Source organism: Tamandua tetradactyla, chromosome 1, assembly GCF_023851605.1.
Source record: "Tamandua tetradactyla isolate mTamTet1 chromosome 1, mTamTet1.pri, whole genome shotgun sequence".
Lineage (NCBI taxonomy): Eukaryota > Metazoa > Chordata > Mammalia > Pilosa > Myrmecophagidae > Tamandua > Tamandua tetradactyla.
The window spans coordinates 19934911-19953425 of NC_135327.1; the positions used below are offsets into that span (position 1 = coordinate 19934911).

At 47.5% G+C, this 18515-nt stretch overlaps 1 protein-coding gene across 2 annotated transcripts; it reads right to left on the reverse strand.

Moving 5' to 3' along the window:
* Positions 1-226: 226 nt before the first annotated feature.
* LOC143683675 (uncharacterized) lies at positions 227-7608 on the reverse strand. Of its 2 annotated transcripts, XR_013175602.1 has the most exons (6): positions 7496-7608; positions 7231-7291; positions 5708-5799; positions 4663-4705; positions 2604-2661; positions 227-487 (listed from the first exon to the last, which is right to left on the reverse strand). XR_013175602.1 is itself a non-coding variant. In XM_077159936.1 (5 exons), exons 1-4 carry the CDS (start codon positions 7409-7411, stop codon positions 2633-2635), a joined length of 345 nt encoding a protein of 114 aa, XP_077016051.1. In that variant the 5' UTR covers positions 7412-7608; the 3' UTR covers positions 227-487; positions 2604-2632. The 2 variants fall into 2 exon arrangements, 1 of the variants encoding a protein (XP_077016051.1); XM_077159936.1 differs by having other exon boundaries at positions 7231-7608.
* Positions 7609-18515: the final 10907 nt, after the last annotated feature.

Below are 18515 nucleotides of genomic sequence, written 5' to 3' on the forward strand. Positions count from 1 at the left end.
CTCAAGGGAGCACTCCTCTAAGGGAGCTGGAAAAGGATGGGTCTAGGGAGGGGCCGTGACCAAGAGACTCGAGCATATGTACGTGTGCATTCTTGACGACTGAGCACATCGAGGGGTGGAATTTGTTTTATTCAGCTTTCTGCTCAACAATGTAAACATTCATTAATATTTTGTTCACTGATAGAGCACTATTCTGGATTTGCATAAATCAGATTCACATCGGATGTGCCCTGACTCTATCGACAGAGAGAATGAATGTGGTTTCCGATGTCTTCCGGAAGTGTCTCATGTGGAGCCTTTGGCGGCTAGTGGGCTCACCACCCTTCCTGGCATTGGTCGCCAGACCGAGGACCCGAGGTGGGCCCCGCTGAGACCTCAGGGAGCAAACCAAACTGGCTGACTTCCCTCTGCTTTGCCGCCCGTCAGGCTCTACGTGACACTCCCTCGGGGGCCTGCTGGGTGCCTCAGGTTGTTCACGACGATGGTCCTGGCAAATGACATTTAGGAAAGTGTCATGTGCCATCATCCAGAACAGTCCCTGGTCTTCAGGCTACAAGCCAAGTGGGAAGCCTATAGGAGACTGAGTCCTGGGGTTGCTGGTGTGGGGCTTGTGGGGACACCTCTGGGGCCTCCTCTTGGCTGTCCCATTGTCTCTTCCCCCAAGGCAGAGTCATAGGACGAGGGAGTGGTAAAGGTCCCACTTCATGCATTCCCATCCCTGTGGGGCCAGTAGAGAAACTGAGGCCAGAGTGGCATGGGAGATTCAGCAAGGGCAGGGCAGAGCGATTATAGCTGGGACGAGAACCCAGGGAGCCCCCTGAGGCCCTGGACAACCGCTGCCTCCCCAGCTCCTGCCCTCGGCTGGAAGTCCCAGGTTTGAATCTGGGCTGACAAACAGGGATTCTTAGAGGGTGAATGAATGAAGTGGTCCATGTAATGTGAGCAGCACAAGGCCGGGCATAGACTGACGATGAATAAAGTGCTAAGGTATATTAACTAGAGTTGTATTATTAGCCCCATTAGCAACCCCATTTTTCAAATAGGGAGACCGAGGCACAGAGAAGTCAAGCACCCGAAGGCCATTGGAACTAGGATTTGAGCCCAAGAATTCTGACCCCCAGCCCACACCTGGAATCCCATCAGCCTGCTGAGCCTGCTTCCTCGTCTCTAAAATGGACCTAATGCTAGTACACAGAAGCCGAGCGCTGGGCACAAGGCCCAGCCTGGTAAAACCTACTTTAATTCAAAAGACCCCAGGGCTGAGGGTAAGAAACACGACTTAGCAGAGCCATGGCTCCACCTTGTGGCAGAGCCTGGGAACTGCGCCTTCTGCTGCCTTGCTGGGAAGCTCTACTCAGCCGGGCCATTCTTGGATCTCCTTTTGCCATGGCCTCCTTCAGCTGGGCAGGGAAAAAGGGGGCAGGGGGAAGCTGAAGCTTCTGCAGTTTCCAGCCCTGTGACTGCAGGGCTTGTCCTCAGGACGCAGGGCTGATGAGGAAGGCTCGATTGTGGGTTCTCACAGCCTCTTCTCAAGGTCCCTCGGCACACCTTTGCCTGAGAGGCTTTAGACAATTCCCGGGGGGAGCCGTTTGCTACCCTGTCCTGGGCGCTGAACGAAGGCTTTCTTCATGCATTTTCCTGTGCATATGTTTTCTCATGCACCTCCCTGTGCCTTGGTCTACCTCCATGGAAAATTTCTCGTGACGTGCTATTCTCATTCATTTTACAGATCAGGAAACTTAGGTTCAGAAAGGAGAGACCACTTTGCCCATGGAAACTGCGAGTCACTGGAGGACTCTAGAAGAGTCAGGGTTTGAATTCATGTCTATCTGATCCCTAAGCCTGGGCTCTTCACTATCATACCAAAGACCTGGGACAGGGCCACCCCTACCAGCTCTGGCCCTTGAAACACACAGCCATAACGCCAGGGTTTCACACAGAGAAGGGGTGCAGGGCTTGTATTGTGTAGAACCAGCAGACCCTGTACTCTTGTCATTCCCGCCCGCTGTGAAGGTCTCGGGGTTCCCAGGCCTCTGCAGCTAGGATTCTAAAGGTCTGGAGTTCTAAATGTACATTACCTTTTAAAAAGTGGATTTGGAGCAAATTTCTTATACAGGAAAGGAAGGCAGTGTAAGAAGGAATGGTGATTGAGGGTGTGGGGCCAGAGGGGCTTCAGCAACTTCCTTATTTTCTTTTGGGTTCCAAAAGGTAAAGAACCAGGCCTGCATTGCTGGTTGATGGCCCATCTCGGAACTTGAGATGGATCCCTGGAGTATCAAATCCTACTTGACTGCCTGAAACTGTGTGTGTGTGTGTGGGGGGGGGGGGGTTGGGGGGGGTGAAGTTACTGCCTGCCACTACCCACCCCCAGCCCCCCAACCCCCAATTAGAGCCCCATTTTTTTGGTTAAAGATTTTTCTGCTTTAGCCAGCCCCATGCTGAAATGCCTACCTTTGGAGATTTACTGTCTTATCAGCTTCGAGCATATCTAAACCCAAGCTCTTAGCGGAGGCACTCTTCTCAGTTAAGTTGGGAAAAGATAGTGGGTAAATCAAGGTGACAGAGAGCTCCAGAGTGCCTCTCCAGAGTCTGACCATCCTTACCATAGTCCAGGCAGGGTCCAACACCGATTCTAGTAACTGTGGGATCGAGTCTCTGCAACTGATAGCAAAGAGAGACATCAGAATGCGCCGTGATGCAAAAGGCCTGCAGTGGCCTTGGTTTTGCTGGAGGTCCCTCTGGCCTCTGGTATTGTCCCACCTTTACCCAAACACCCATTATTGAAGGCAGGGCCTGTAGAGACTGTGCATATTTTTCTGATGGGGGAAGAGAGGCCCAGAGAGTGGTTGGATCAGCACAGGGCCACCCAGAGTGTGGGTGATTGAACTGGGAGTTGATTCCAGGTACCGGAAAGCCCATTCAGGGGCTCTTTCTGCTCACCTTCCCTGGATTTCCCTCCAGTCATGGAAAACTCCCAGGAAAACATCAAGAGTGCTCATAGATGAGTCAGACGCTCCCCAGACCCCAGCAGGGGGATCCCATCTCCTCCCCTACCTCCTGTCTGGGGCCCAAACTCAGTGAGGAACCCAGAAGCTGGTAGAGGTGGCACAGGGTGTGCTGTGATGACAGCCCAGAGGGTGGGCCCAGGACAGTCTTCTCCTTTGTCACTCTGCTCCCTCCCCACCACACACACTCACATACGCATACACACACACACACACACACACACACACACACACACACACTGGGGGAGTCATATGTCTGGGCACAGGGGATTTGGGAAATGGAATGGAAGCACAGTGATTAAAACACTCCTATACGGCTCAGATTATCAGTTGACTCTACTGGAAAGTTTGTCACAACAGATCGGTGGAATATCCTGGGAATTCCACCACAGTGCCCTTCATTATAAAGTGGGATGGTCTGGAAACTTAGCCATGACACCACGAACAACCTCACTGTAACAACAAGGGAATGAGCTGGCACCGAAACCCAACGCTAATACTGTCACTGCGGTACTCGCTTCTCTGTGGAGTGTGCAATCACGGGAATCTCATGATAAACTCTTCTGCGATGGAGTAGGTTGAGGAGGCCCACCCCAGCACTGATAACTATGGAGTGGGCTATCTCCAGAACTCTGCTCTAATACTGATTTCTATGGAATGGGCTTTGCCCGCAATTCCTGTATAACAGGAATCACCATTGTGCTAGTCTGAAGCAGTTGTGTGCCCCAGAAAAGCCGTGTGCTTTAATCCTCCTTCAATATGGTGAATAGGATCTTTTTTGATTAAGTTGTTTCCCTGGAGATGTGACCCCCCTAATTGTGGGTGGGAACTTCTGATTAGGTGGTTTGCGTGGAGATGTGTCTCCATCCATTCAAGGTGGGGTTGCTTACTGGATCCCCTTAAGAGGAAAGCATTTTGGAAAAAGATTCAGAGCCCACACAGGCAGAGACCTTTGGAGATGCAGAAGGAAAACATCCCCCGGAGAGAAAGCTGGCAGACGCTGCCCTGTGCCTTCCCAGCTGACAGAGGTGCTCTGGACCCATTGGTCTTTCTTGAGTCAAGGTATTTTTATCTGGATCCCCTCGTTTGGACATTTTAATGGCCTTAGAACTGTAAACTTATAGCATGATAAACTCCATCTTAAAAAGCCATTCCATTTTTGGCATATTGCATTCTGGCAGTTTTAGTAAACTAGTACACTGTGGAATAGGGCAGCCTGAAAACCTCACTCCAACAGGCATCGCTACAGGGTGGGCTATCTCGGGAATCTCACTGAGGCACAGAGTAGTACAGAAAAGAATACCCCAGAAACATAGTAACCCTGCTCCCTCTAGAGTTAGACAACCCAGGAATACCTCTCTAACATTAATCATGAAGGACTGGACTATTCCAAGGATTTTTATTTCACATGGGTCTATGGATAGCCCTGGAACCCCATTGTTATACTAGCTGTCTCGGGAACCCCACAGTAACACAGGTCTCTATGGAGTTGGCTACCCAGGAACTCAGCTTTAGGGCTATTGACCAAGGCCTGGATTCTGTGGCCCCAAGATTTTACACCTTCTTTCATCACCCTCAAAAAAAAAGGACTGCTTGACACTGAAGAGGGAGGTGGGATTCGGGATAATAAGGATGGGTGTAAGAAGGAAAAACTTACCGTCAACCAGCCAGTTAATGAAAGAGGACGGGAAGTATTTATCCTAGGAAAACCAGAAAACTCACATTAATTGAGCACCTACTGCATACCAGGCTTTTACCTTTCATCCAATCCTCATAACAACCCTGCAGCATAGGTATTGTAGACTAGGTAAGGAGTCTCAGAGGGGTAAACAGCTTTGCCCAAGGTCATATAGCGAGCTGGTGGCAGAACCATTCCTAAAATCTGGGCTCCGGGCTCTGACGTCAGACAGCTGGGTGCTGGGAAGGGTAGAGGATGCTGGCCGTGAGATGGAAGGTCCCACCTTGTGGAACGAAACAGATTTCCCACAATTCAGGACTTCCCATGGCTTAGGGGGTACCGGCAGAACCATGCTAATGCCTGGAAGAAGCCGGGAGGGGAAGGGTGCAGATGAGACTACCATGGCTCACTCCTCCAGCATTCTGGGGTCCCTGGTCCTGCGATGTCAAGAAACTACCTTGATTGTTTACTTTACATTTTTCAGTCAAATGCGAAGATGAATAAACCACTCGTTTCTGAGTTCCTACTCTGTGCTGACAAATAACCAGACATTTTTCCTATCTAATCTTTATTATACTGTCCTTCATCAACTCTAGGGCACCACAGATCAAGATATACATTATTTCAGATGCGACTCAAAATTTTAAAAATGACAAAACTGTCACACATGGTTGACTAAGACACATTCCAATCTCAGAAATGTTAAACCGTCTGGGAAATGAGTGACTTGTGAAGTGGTGAAACATGATCACTTTCTAAGGGCATTCTCATTTGATTTCTGAGAACTCGGAGACTGGGAGACTCAGAGCTGGAGGGGTCTTGCCCATGGCTGCACAAACAACAGCACAGCCTCCCTGGCTCCAGCACAGCTCATGCTGCCTCTCTTGACCAGGCAGCTGTGGAAACATTTGCCCGGCCAAGGACACTCAAGTGAGTGGCAGGATGGGGCGCCAGTGAGCTAGTCTCAGATACGAAGATAATGGCATATCTCAGCAGATTCCTCAGGAAGACCGGCTGCTCTCACCTGAAAGTCCAGATGGTAACATTGCTCAGGTGATTGGTGCATTCGGGAGAAAGCAGAGTGGAGGTTTGTAAGTAGCCTGGGCGAATATGTATCTGGTGAAAAAAGAGGGGAAGAGGCAACGATGGGAGGGAACAAGAGAAGACATGTGAGATCAAATTGACTGAAACAAAGACCCATAAACTCATTCATCTCTCCTTGATAAACATGGATTTATCCACAAGAGGGAGCTTATTCACAAGCTGCTGGAAAATAGTGTAGCCCTAAATTCCTACCTCCTTCTAGCACAAGAGAGTGGAGCATTCTCAACTTGACAGGAAGGAAAAGGTCTCTCCTTTTCATTCATCCATCCATATCTCCATTGTGTCTGCCTTTCTATCACCCTTCTACTCATCTTTCCATCCATCTGCCCACCCACCTACCTAATTTTTCCTCCTTCCTTCCTTCCTTTACACTTTCCTTTCATCTCCATCCATCTACATAATGTCCTTCTTTTCTTCCTTCACCCATTCTTCAATCCATCCACCCATCTGTCCATAATCCATCTTCTCACACATCCAGTAATAGACTCTTCCTTCCATTCTTCTTCTCAGCCATCCACCCATAAATGTACCTTTTCACCCATCCATCCTTTTATCCAATCACCCTTCCTCTTTTCTTTTCATCCTTATGTCCATTCACCTATTCATCCATCCTTTCATCTTTCCATCTTCCCTTATATCATCCACCACAGCTCTCTCCTTCTTCCCATCCACACAAATCCTCCTTTTTTCACCCATCCATCCTTCCTCCACATTCTGAATCCACCCTTATAGTTATTCACCCATTTATCTTCCTGTTCTTTCCATTTTTCTCTTTTACCATTTTTTCATACTTCTGTCCTTTGTCCCATCCATCCATGTTCCTTCCTTCCATCTAACATTCCTTCCAACAAAGTCTATGGAATGCCTACTCCGTGTGCAACCAGAAACTCTGAGACAAACATAAGAATATAACGGAGTCCTTGCCATCAAGAAGCTCCTGGTCCAGTGGAAGAGACAGCCAAGAAACAGAGTGGTGGGTTGGAATGCACAACACTGTGGAACCCCAGAGGAGGGAATCATTCTGCCTGGAGAGATCTGGAAAGGCTTTGAGAAATCATCACAGCCACACCTTGAAAGGCTGTGGGAATTTTCCAGGCAGAGAAGGAGGGCATGAGAGTTCTCACAGAAGATCCAGCTTTTGCAAAGCCATATCATCTCAGAAGTGCCTAGAGAGTAGGGGGACGGCTGAGGTCAGCCAGCTGAACCAGCATAAGGGGAACAGAGGGGGATGAGGCTGGGGCAGGTGGAGGAAAGTCCTTGACTTCCAGCCTAAAGGGGTTGGACTTGATCCTCCTGGTAATGGCAACTATGGAAGGTTTTGATCAGAGGTGTGATCTAGAAAAATCTCCCTGGCAGCCATGGAGGGGAGAAAACAAGAATGGGGTGTAGGTACTGTAATAGTTTAGGCAGGAGGGCAGGGGTCAGATCCACGGCTTGACTTACTTTCCATTATGTTCAGCTGTTGATTGATGATGTAGAACCAGAATCGGACTATGGGGCACAGCTGAAATACAGATGAGCAGAGGCCTTTGTGAGAGGAGACCTGGGCCACTTTTCCAGCCCAGCCCTGCCTCTGACTGGTTGCGTGGCCCTGGGCATATCCCATCCCTCCTAGGACCTCCATGTCCCCATCAGGGCACTCGATCAACCAAGTCCGGTCTCAGCTTGGCCACTTTCTATGTTATAATAATAATAATATCATCATCACCATCACCACATCACTCTCAGCGTCATTGATTTATCACTTCTATCTAGAGTTTCTCAACTTTGGCAAGTTTCACATTTTGGACCAGATAACTTTTTGTTGTGGGGACTGTCCTGTGCTTTGTCAGGTGCCCAGCAGTTCCCTGGCCTCTGCTCATTAGGTGACAATAGCACTCCTTCTCTGTTGTGTCAACAAACAATGTCTGCAGTCATTGGCTAAAGTCCCCTGGGAGGCAAAATTGTCAGCTGTGGAGAATCAGCGTTTTAATTCAGTCTCAACTCAGCTCAACAATGAACTGTGTGACATGCCCCTGGGTGAGTCGTTTCAGCTCTCTGGGCATCATTTTCCTCATCTGTAAAGTGGAGGGAATAATAGTGTTTATCTCACAGAGTTGCCATGTGGGGAGCAAAATCATTACAAACCTCAATTATGTTAATTATTATAGTATGTGATATTACTATAAGCCTCCAATGTATCAATCCAATCTTGGATATATTAAAGAATAGAAGTACGAATCATTGGACAGTGTGACCTTTTAATGAAAAACTTTAAAGAAATAGACTTTCGGCGAAGTGCTTTGGAGAATGTACTGTCAGAACCTAATTATCAGCTTCTGTTAAAAGATAAGGGAGTAAGAAAAAAAAAAAGATACAGGAGTAAGTTGGAGGTTTACATATTAGAATAAACGAAGAAGAGTAAATAGCACCAACCAGGTAGGGTAAATGTTTTAAGTTCAATCTCTACTTCTCCATCTTGTCTTCATGAAGCTGGATTTCTGTCTGGATTTTTGAGAAGGTGAGGCACGTGCTACTGACGCCCTGTCCCCACCCTTCACCCGCAGTGGATGAGTTCCAGACTCCGGCCCCATCGGCGTTTCCCTGTCGCACCCTCCAAAGTCTGCTTTGCCTGCCTGTTCACAGGCCAGACGTAACAGGGAATCAGTGCTCCCAGGAGCGGCTCTCAGCCAGAGACTGGTGGAAGCTGGGGCATAAACACCTCGGCTTCCTCGCCATTGGGCGGGACAGCTCTAAGGCATGTCCACACTCTGTCTCCGAGTTCCCCAGCAAAAGCCAGCTGCAGTTGCTCCCAGAGCACACTGGGATCCCCTCCTACACAGACCACCCGCATTCCAATCCTGACCTCAGGCTCTGCCCCGGGGGAACCAAACCCCCGTCCGCAGTGCAACGCACGCTTTCTCGCAAGTGTTTCTTAACATTATTCTATATTTTTCTTAACGTTATTCTATACTGTTGAACCATGCGTGTGTGTGATGAAGACACTCATTTATCGGACAGGCTGTGATAGGGGATTGTGATTGCTTTAAATTGTAAACCCGTGTTTGCCAGGAGAAGCCAATCGTGGTCATGGCCTGCAACTTGCTAGCGGGGACCTGACTGAGCCCATTAGGCTTGACCTCATCTGCCTACAGAAGCTGAATTCTTTTGGTAAGTAGGGAAATTATTTATGCATCTTTCTCTGTGCAAAATTCATTTCCCATGTCTAAAATTAATGAGTGATTCTATCCGCTTTATTCATAAACATGACACAAGGCTCCTTCTACAGGTTAAAACAGCTTGGCCCATAGTGTCCCTTTCCTTCCCCTTTCCCCATCAGCAGGGACCTGACACGAGACAGGGCAGCAAAGCTCTGGGAGGCTGGAGAGCACAGGGATAAAACACTGTGGGTGGATCTTGTCAGCCAGAAAACAGTTGATATCAGGTAATGCATATTTTTAGCTTTGTATTGCATTTATTTTTCACTTAGTTTTCATTGGGAAGGGTTTTCAAAGAACCCTCAATTCTCCTTAGGGTTTTTTTTTGGGGGGGGGGGACCCTCTTTTCCGTAGTGTAATTCTGTTCAAGAGGTTGTCTGAAAGTTGAGTCTGTTTAATTTATAGGAAGATTTTAATACCTGAGAACAGTCAAAGTAAGGATATAAACTTCCCTTTTCATCTTAGGACAGATGAAAAGCACAGAAGGGACAACCCTTGAAATCATGTAACATTGGTCATTTCAATTTTTGTACCTGTTTCAAATTCTGTTAGTGTATTTACTTCACTGTAAATGTTTTTTGAAACTAACTTTGTAACTTTGCTTTTGACCTAGGTTCTGTGATTTGGATGTCAGCAACTTCCCTAAAAAGCACCAGTATGTTAAGTTCTAATGTCATGATTCCAGTATGCATTATTCCTTTGTAATCCTGTTTTCAGTCTTTCTGTGCTCAGCAGTATTTTTAATAAAGAATTACAGAACCCCACCCCACCCCCCCCAAAAAAAGAAACAACTCTGGAGCTTGGCTGCTTTTCACCTCTCCCCATCTTAGCTATTCCTTAATAATTTCAGCGGCAAAAACTTCCCCAGGGAATCTCCAGGGCCTGCCCAGGCCCACTTTGTCAGACTTACCATATCAGGGAGGGAATTCTCCAGCGTAAATTTCAGCATAGTTTTCACAGCCACGGAGAACATGCTGGGAAAGGGGAGAGGGACATTTGGAGCAGAGTTTGAAATTCTAGCTAATGCTTACAAAATGTTTCCTCTGCCCCAGGGACTATACTAGGCACTTGGCATACGTTAACTTAATATTTAAAATAGTTAAAAGCACAGACTGCCTGAATCCCAGCTCCACTACTCCCTGGCTGCGTGGCCTTGTCCAATGTCTATAACCTCTCTGTGCTTTTCATCTATAAAATTTGAAATAAGGTTGTTGTGAAAGTTAATTGAATGAGAACGAGAGATGGGCTGGGAGACTGTCAAACCGTCACCAGCAGGGCATCTGCCACTTTCTGAATAGGGGACATCTTTCCCTGTGACTTGATGTTAAGGCGTGCAGAGGTCATTTCTTCTTAGAAACCATGTTCTAAAATGGAGGTTGCAAAATAGAACTTTGCAGGCCAAATGAGGTACACAGGTGTCTTTTTATTTTTGGCAAGAACAGTGTTTTAAAAATGCACACTGAACTTCCCAGAATTTAAAAATCAGAGGAATTGGCATAAAAGTCTTAATTTTCAGTCTCCCTGTAAAATTCAGAAAAATGACAATACTGGGCCCACCTTCCCACATGGCCGCAGTCAACTGGAGCCAAGGAGGGGCTGTCCTTTTCATGAAAGGCCTGTGCTGTCCAATGGAAAGTGAATTTGAATCTTGTGTTTCTTCCACTTACTAACTTATGCTACCATCCTACCCCCAATAAGCATTTCAGTTTGTAACCCCCATTCTAAGGCATTGAATCTAGAGGCTGAGTGCTAGGATTGAATGAGAGCCTGTGACCACGAGGGAGGATTTTCAGGCTAGTCTGCCTGTCTTTTAGAACCTATAATGACAGTGAACCATAGTGCTCCATCACCTATCTGTGACTTATAATGTCCTTCTCAATCGTGGAAAAATGACTCCCAATTCACCTTCCAATCCATTCCTCCAGTCATACTCCCATCCATGCTTCCATCCATCCATCCACCCATCCATCCGTCCATCCATCCACCCACCCACCCATCCATCGATACATCTTTCTCTGTTTTGTTTTCCAGCAAATTTCCAGGAAAACACAGTACCTGCCCGGCTCATATTTGTTGAATAAATGAATAATGTATAAAAGGCAGCTTTTGCTCTCAGGGAACTCACACGGGCATATACTGACAATTCTACCACAGTGTGAGAAGAGATATGCCAGAAATCCCACCCAGAATCTTTCTACGTGAGCACTGAAAAGGGAGCATGTGACAATCCCTATAAGCGGGGATGCTATCAGGGAAGGCTTCCAGGACGAGGTGTGCTTGCAAGGAGAAGCTATGGCCTCTTGTTTAGAAACCTAAATTCCCTGGGGGAGAAACCTAGGCTAGAGCAGGGGCCTCTGAAAGGGAAAGAGAGATGCTTTGGTGGCAGGGTTTTGCCACCATGCTGGGTACCCTCCCCACCCCCGCCCCCCAAAGCACCCTGCACTGTTCCTACCCGGATCGCGAGTGGATCCCATTGAAGACCGGCTCGCAGCTCCTCGGGACAAGTGAGGCATAGCCAGGCTTGGTCCGCAGCAGAGTGAAGGGGACCATGATGTCCATATCCACTGGGGAGCTGCTAAGAAACCTGAGGATCCTGGGCACACAGTGGGAGGGCTGCATGAGCTGTAGTCTGGGCACCTTTCAGTGCCAAGACCAGGCAAAAATGGGCTGGGAAGCCGCAGGCTGGGGGGCATCCAGGGTTCCAGGTCAGGCAACCCTGCCTCCCAGGGCAAATTTCTGGGGATGCTCCAAAGGCTTCCTTTACAGTTGGAAAAAAGTACTGGCCCGTGCACATTTTTGAAAAGAAGATGCCTGCTGTTAAAGACGTGTTTTCTTTTGGAATATAGATAGACAAATTAAGTTAAATCGAATATTTTAGTTTAATTCAAGTTTTGACCTTGTGATACATTTCCGTGGTTCAAGATTCAAAAGACAGAAAAAACATCTGGTGAAAAGCCTGCCTCCTGCCACTGTTCCCCATCCTGCGCCCCTACTTGACACAGGACACATCACCAGGTCTTCTATGACTCTTTCCTGAGATGTTACACGCACAAGGGCAATTTAATTTGACTTCTCTGAGTTTTTGTTCCTAGTCCTGTAAAACTGGCATAATAACAGCACCTTCCTTCTAAGGCGATGGTTAGCATTATATGAGATAATTCACAAATGCCTTGAACATAGTGGCCACAACATATTATATATTTAGTAGCATTAGTTATGTTTACCATCATCATCATTATCAGTTTTTGGAGGACCATTTGACAGTATTTATCAAAAGCTACACATTGCACATCTGAGAATTTCTAAGTAAATAATAATCTGAGCAAAGATGTATTGCTCAAGATGCTAATCACAGAATTATTTGTGATAGTGAAAATTGGGAACAATCCAAGTATCTAATAAGAGGGGAATGTTTAAAGTATATCATAATATATCTATATGAAGGCCTATTCGTTGCCATTCAAAATAGTGTTGAAAAACATCTGCAAAGAAGCATACTGAAATGTTAACAGCCACCATCTCTAGGTTGTGTGATTAGGGATTATTTTCTTTGATACTTCAAGTGTTTTTTCAAGTTTCTTACAACAAAGCATACAAAAATGGCAGGAAAAGAAAAGATTTACACTCCCCTATGTCCTACCATTAACAGTGGTCTCTAAGAAGCTGATGTGTTTAAGCAGATATTTTTAACAGTTACTGGCCAGCGCTAAGAGTAGCCAAAGATCATTTTGCCAGTTGTTTGAAAACTGTCTGCTATCTCTTGGAAATCTCTTCAACCCTGCTTCTCTTGCTGTAGGCAAGTTACTCACCCTGGGAAACGGATAGTCATTTCGATCTTAAAGTTCAGCTGGAGATTGGTTGAAGGATGAGATTTGCACGATACCTGGACAATATCAAAGTTGGTGATTTTGGGCCTGGAGAATAGAAAGAATGAGGTGAGATGAAAAGGCAGGGATTCCTAATTTTCTCAATGCACTGCTCCAACTGCACCGTAGTCCTTCCTCTATCGGGAGCCCTCCCAGCCTCAACCTAAATTCCCAGCCCATTCCTACTAATCCCAGACAAGGTAGACATTCGTCAATAATTAAGATTGTGGTGGTTATTTAAGGTGTTAATGAAAATTAAGATACAAAATTCAAAGTATTAATTGGTAACCATGGTGTTAGTTGATAACAGAGATGCTGCTTTAATCACTGGGGTATTAAATAATAACTGAGGTCTTAGGTGGAAAGGGCTTTTGCTGTACCCTTTTCCAGAGTCATTTGCAATATAATAGGGGTTTGGACAGGTCTACATAAATCCGAGGGATGAAGTTATAATGGGAGAATTCTGGGCAGTGAGTTGATAGTTTGGAGGAGGAGACAGTGTCTGATGTTGCCTGCTCAGTGTCAGCTCTCCAAACAGATGACTCAGAGTCCAGGGCTCGCGGCATAGAGTGATGCCTTTCAAATACCTGGGACTTTCACTGATTAATACTTTGGGGGGGGGGCTATTTTATTGCTAAAGTACACAAACTCACCAGCCATAGCGTTTCCCAAAAGAATTCTTGATCTTCAGAACATCATTGAGGCCAACAAGACTCCCATGGCCACAGAAGCCCCCTAGGGAACCCTTGCAAAGCAGACCTTCCAGAGCCAGAGGCCCAGCTGCCTCCAAGAGGTAATCTTTTTCCAAGTCCCTGCTGCCTGAGAAGATCTTAAGTGGCATTCCCCAATCCCTGATCGGATTCTGACGGTTGAGAATGATGGGTCCCAGAAGCCCTTCTTGAGCAAGGAAGTCTTTGTTGATGACCATTGTTGGAAATTTCCAGTAGAAGTTTCGAGTTTCAACTTCGGCCCCTCCTCCTTGATCATGAAGAACTGGGGGAAGCAACACACTGTCACTCTCTGGTCTCTTGTCTTGGGTTCCCATGTGGTCAAGATCTCTAGATGGTTCTTTCATGGTGGTGCCAGAGGGGCCAAGGATGCCATGTCCAGACTGGTCATAACCTAAGGATAACGGGGCCTCAAGCTTGCCCTGACCATTAGGTGACCTAGTTCCAAACTGAGCATAGTCAACAGGTGATGACCTAGCCTTCAACTGATCAAAATCTGGAGATGATGTGGTTCCAGACTGAATAAAATGATCCGATGTTCCTACTCCAGGTGGAACATTTCTTCCTGATAACGTAGACCCGGACCAAGCATAGCCATCAGATTGTCCACTCCCATGCTGACCACTCAATGACCCAGGCCCAGACTGACCCAAATGACCATGTGATCCATGTCCAGACTGATTATTTATTGATCCAATCCCAGACTGACTGAAATGACCAGATGACCCATACATAGGACCAGATGATCCTGCCTCAAACTGACCATCATTAGCAGATGTTCCAGCATCAGGTTGACCATTTATTGATCCTGTCTTAGACTGACTAAAACCAGCAGATGAGTGAGACCCCCGTTCACCATTCATTGGCCCTATCCCAGATTGACCCAAGTCTCCAGAAGACCCAGACACAGGTTTCCCATTCACTGACCCTGTCAAAGAATAATCATACTCTCCTGATGACCACGTCCCAAACTGACCACGACCCCTAGACGATCCAGGCCCAATATGACCATATGCACTAGCTGACTTGTCTTCAGTGTGACCACTCATTGACCCTGCCCAAGACTCACCCAAACCACTGATTTTCTTGGACCCTGTGTCAGATTGACTATAAGTACCAGAAAAGCCAGCCACCAGCTGAATGTTTGTTGACCCTGTCTCAGATTGACCCAAATCACCAGATGACCCAGACTCAGAATGACCGTACCCTTTAGATGACTCTGTCCTAAACTTACCATAGCCACTAGAGATTCTATCCCCAGCCTGACCACTCACTGACATTGCCTCAGTCTGTCTCACACCACCAGAAGGCCTGTCCCCAGTCTGACTATTCATTGACCCTCCCCTATTCTTACCAAAACTCTTAGAAGAATTACCCCCAGTCGGACTACTCATTGACCATAGCTCAGACCATTCATAATCACTGGATGAACTGTTCCTAGTCTGACCGTTCAAAGACCCTACCCCAAACTGACCTAAATTACCAGATGATCCAGTCCTAGACTGACCATTCATTGATCCTGCTTCAGAGTGACCATGACCACTAGATGACCTATTCCTGGGCTGACCATCCACTGATTCGTCCCAAGACTCACCCCAAACACTAGAAGAGCTCTCCCAAGTCTGACGATCCTTTGACCCTGCCTCAGATGGAGCAAAACCACCAGAAGTCCTATCCCAATTCTGCCCAGTCATTGATCCTGCCCCAGAATGACTAAAACCCCTAGGAAACTTGCCCCCAGTCTCACTGCTCTTTGATCCTGCCCCAGACTGTCCCACACCACCAGAAGGGCTGTCCCCAGTCTGACTATTCATTGACCCTCCCCTAGACTTACCAAAACCCTTAGAGGACTTACCCCCAGTCTGATTACTTATTGACCATAGCTCAGACCATTCATAATCACTGGACGACCTGTCCCTAGTCTGATCATTGAATGACCCTGCCTCAGACTGATCCAAACTGCCAGATGACCCGGTCCTAGACTGAATATTCAATGATCCTGCTTCAGACTGACGATGACCACTAGATGACCTATTCCTGGGCTGACCATCCACTGATTCGTCCCAAGACTCACCCCAAACACTAGAAGAGCTCTCCCAAGTCTGACGATCCTTTGACCCTGCCTCAGATGGAGCAAAACCACCAGAAGTCCTATCCCAATTCTGCCCAGTCATTGATCCTGCCCCAGAATGACTAAAACCCCTAGGAAACTTGCCCCCAGTCTCACTGCTCTTTGATCCTGCCCCAGACTGTCCCACACCACCAGAAGGGCTGTCCCCAGTCTGACTATTCATTGACCCTCCCCTAGACTTACCAAAACCCTTAGAGGACTTACCCCCAGTCTGATTACTTATTGACCATAGCTCAGACCATTCATAATCACTGGACGACCTGTCCCTAGTCTGATCATTGAATGACCCTGCCTCAGACTGATCCAAACTGCCAGATGACCCGGTCCTAGACTGAATATTCAATGATCCTGCTTCAGACTGACGATGACCACTAGATGACCTATTCCTGGGCTGACCATCCACTGATTCGTCCCAAGACTCACCCCAAACACTAGAAGAGCTCTCCCAAGTCTGATGATCCTTTGACCCTGCCTCAGATGGAGCAAAACCACCAGAAGTCCTATCCCAATTCTGCCCAGTCATTGATCCTGCCCCAGACTGACTAAAACCCCTAGGAAACTTGCCCCCAGTCTCACTGCTCGTTGATCCTTCCCCAGACTGTCCCACACCACCAGAAGGCTTGTCCCCAGTCTGACTATTCATTGACCCTCCCCTAGTCTTACCAAAACCCTTAGACTTACCCCCAGTCGGACTACTTATTGACCATAGCTCAGACCATTCATAATCACTGGACGACCTGTCCCTAGTCTGACCATTCAATGACCCTACCCCAGACTGACCTAAATTACCAGATGATCCAGTCCTAGACCGACCATTCATTGATCCTGCATCAGACTGACGATGACCACTAGATGACCTATTCCTGGGCTGACCATCCACTGATTCGTCCCAAGACTCACCCCAAACACTAGAAGAGCTCTCCCAAGTCTGATGATCTTTTGACCCTGCCTCAGATGGAGCAAAACCACCAGAAGTCCTATCCCAATTCTGCCCAGTCATTGATCCTGCCCCAGACTGACTAAAACCCCTAGGAAACTTGCCCCCAGTCTCACTGCTCGTTGATCCTGCCCCAGACTGTCCCACACCACCAGAAGGCTTGTCCCCCGTCTGACTATTCATTGACCCTCCCCTAGACTTACCAAAACCCTTAGAGGAGTTACCCCCAGTCTGATTACTTATTGACCATAGCTCAGACCATTCATAATCACTGGACGACCTGTCCCTAGTCTGATCATTGAATGACCCTGCCTCAGACTGATCCAAACTGCCAGATGACCCGGTCCTAGACTGAATATTCAATGATCCTGCTTCAGACTGACGATGACCACTAGATGACCTATTCCTGGGCTGACCATCCACTGATTCGTCCCAAGACTCACCCCAAACACTAGAAGAGCTCTCCCAAGTCTGATGATCCTTTGACCCTGCCTCAGATGGAGCAAAACCACCAGAAGTCCTGTCCCAATTCTGCCCAGTCATTGATCCTGCCCCAGACTGACTAAAACCCCTAGGAAACTTGCCGCCAGTCTCACTGCTCGTTGATCCTGCCCCAGACTGTCCCACACCACCAGAAGGCCTGTTCCCAGTCTGACTATTCATTGACCCTCCCCTAGACTTACCAAAACCCTTAGAAGACTTACCCCCAGTTTGATTATTCATTGACCATAGCTGAGACCATTCATAATCACTGGACGACCTGTTCCTAGAATGACCATTCAATGACCCTACCCCAGACTGACCTAAATTACCAGATGATCCAGTCCTAGACCGACCATTCATTGATCCTGCATCAGACTGACGATGACCACTAGATGACCTATTCCTGGGCTGACCATCCACTGATTCGTCCCAAGACTCACCCCAAACACTAGAAGAGCTCTCCCAAGTCTGATGATCCTTTGACCCTGCCTCAGATGGAGCATAACCACCAGAAGTCCTATCCCAATTCTGCCCAGTCATTGATCCTGCCCCAGAATGACTAAAACCCCTAGGAAACTTGTCCCCAGTATCATTGCTCATTGATCCTACCCCAGACTGTCCCACACCACCAGAAGGCTTGTTCCCAGTCTGACTATTCATTGACCCTCCCCTAGACTTACCAAAACCCTTAGAAGACTTACCCCCAGTCGGACTACTCATTGACCATAGCTCAGACCATTCATAGTCACTGGATGACTTGTCCCTAGTCTGACCATTCAATGACCCTGCCTCAGACTGACCCAAACTGCCAGATGACCCAGTCCTAGACTGACTATTCATTGATCCTGCTTCAGACTGACGATGACCACTAGATGACCTATTCCTGGGCTGACCATCCACTGATTCGTCCCAAGATTCACGCCAAACACTAGAGGGGCTCTCCCAAGTCTGATGATCCTTTGACCCTGCCTCAGATGGAGCAAAACCACCAGAAGTCCTATCCCAATTCTGCCCAGTCATTGATCCTGCCCCAGACTGACTAAAACCCCTAGGAAACTTGCCCCCAGTCTCACTGCTCTTTGATCCTGCCCCAGACTGTCCCACACCACCAGAAGGCTTGTCCCCAGTCTGAGTATTCTTTGACCCTCCCCTAGTCTTACCAAAACCCTTAGACTTACCCCCAGTCGGACTACTTATTGACCATAGCTCAGACCATTCATAATCACTGGACGACCTGTCCCTAGTCTGACCATTCAATGACCCTACCCCAGATTGACCTAAATTACCAGATGATCCAGTCCTAGACCGACCATTCATTGATCCTGCATCAGACTGACGATGACCACTAAATGACCTATTCCTTGGCTGAATATCCACTGATTCGTC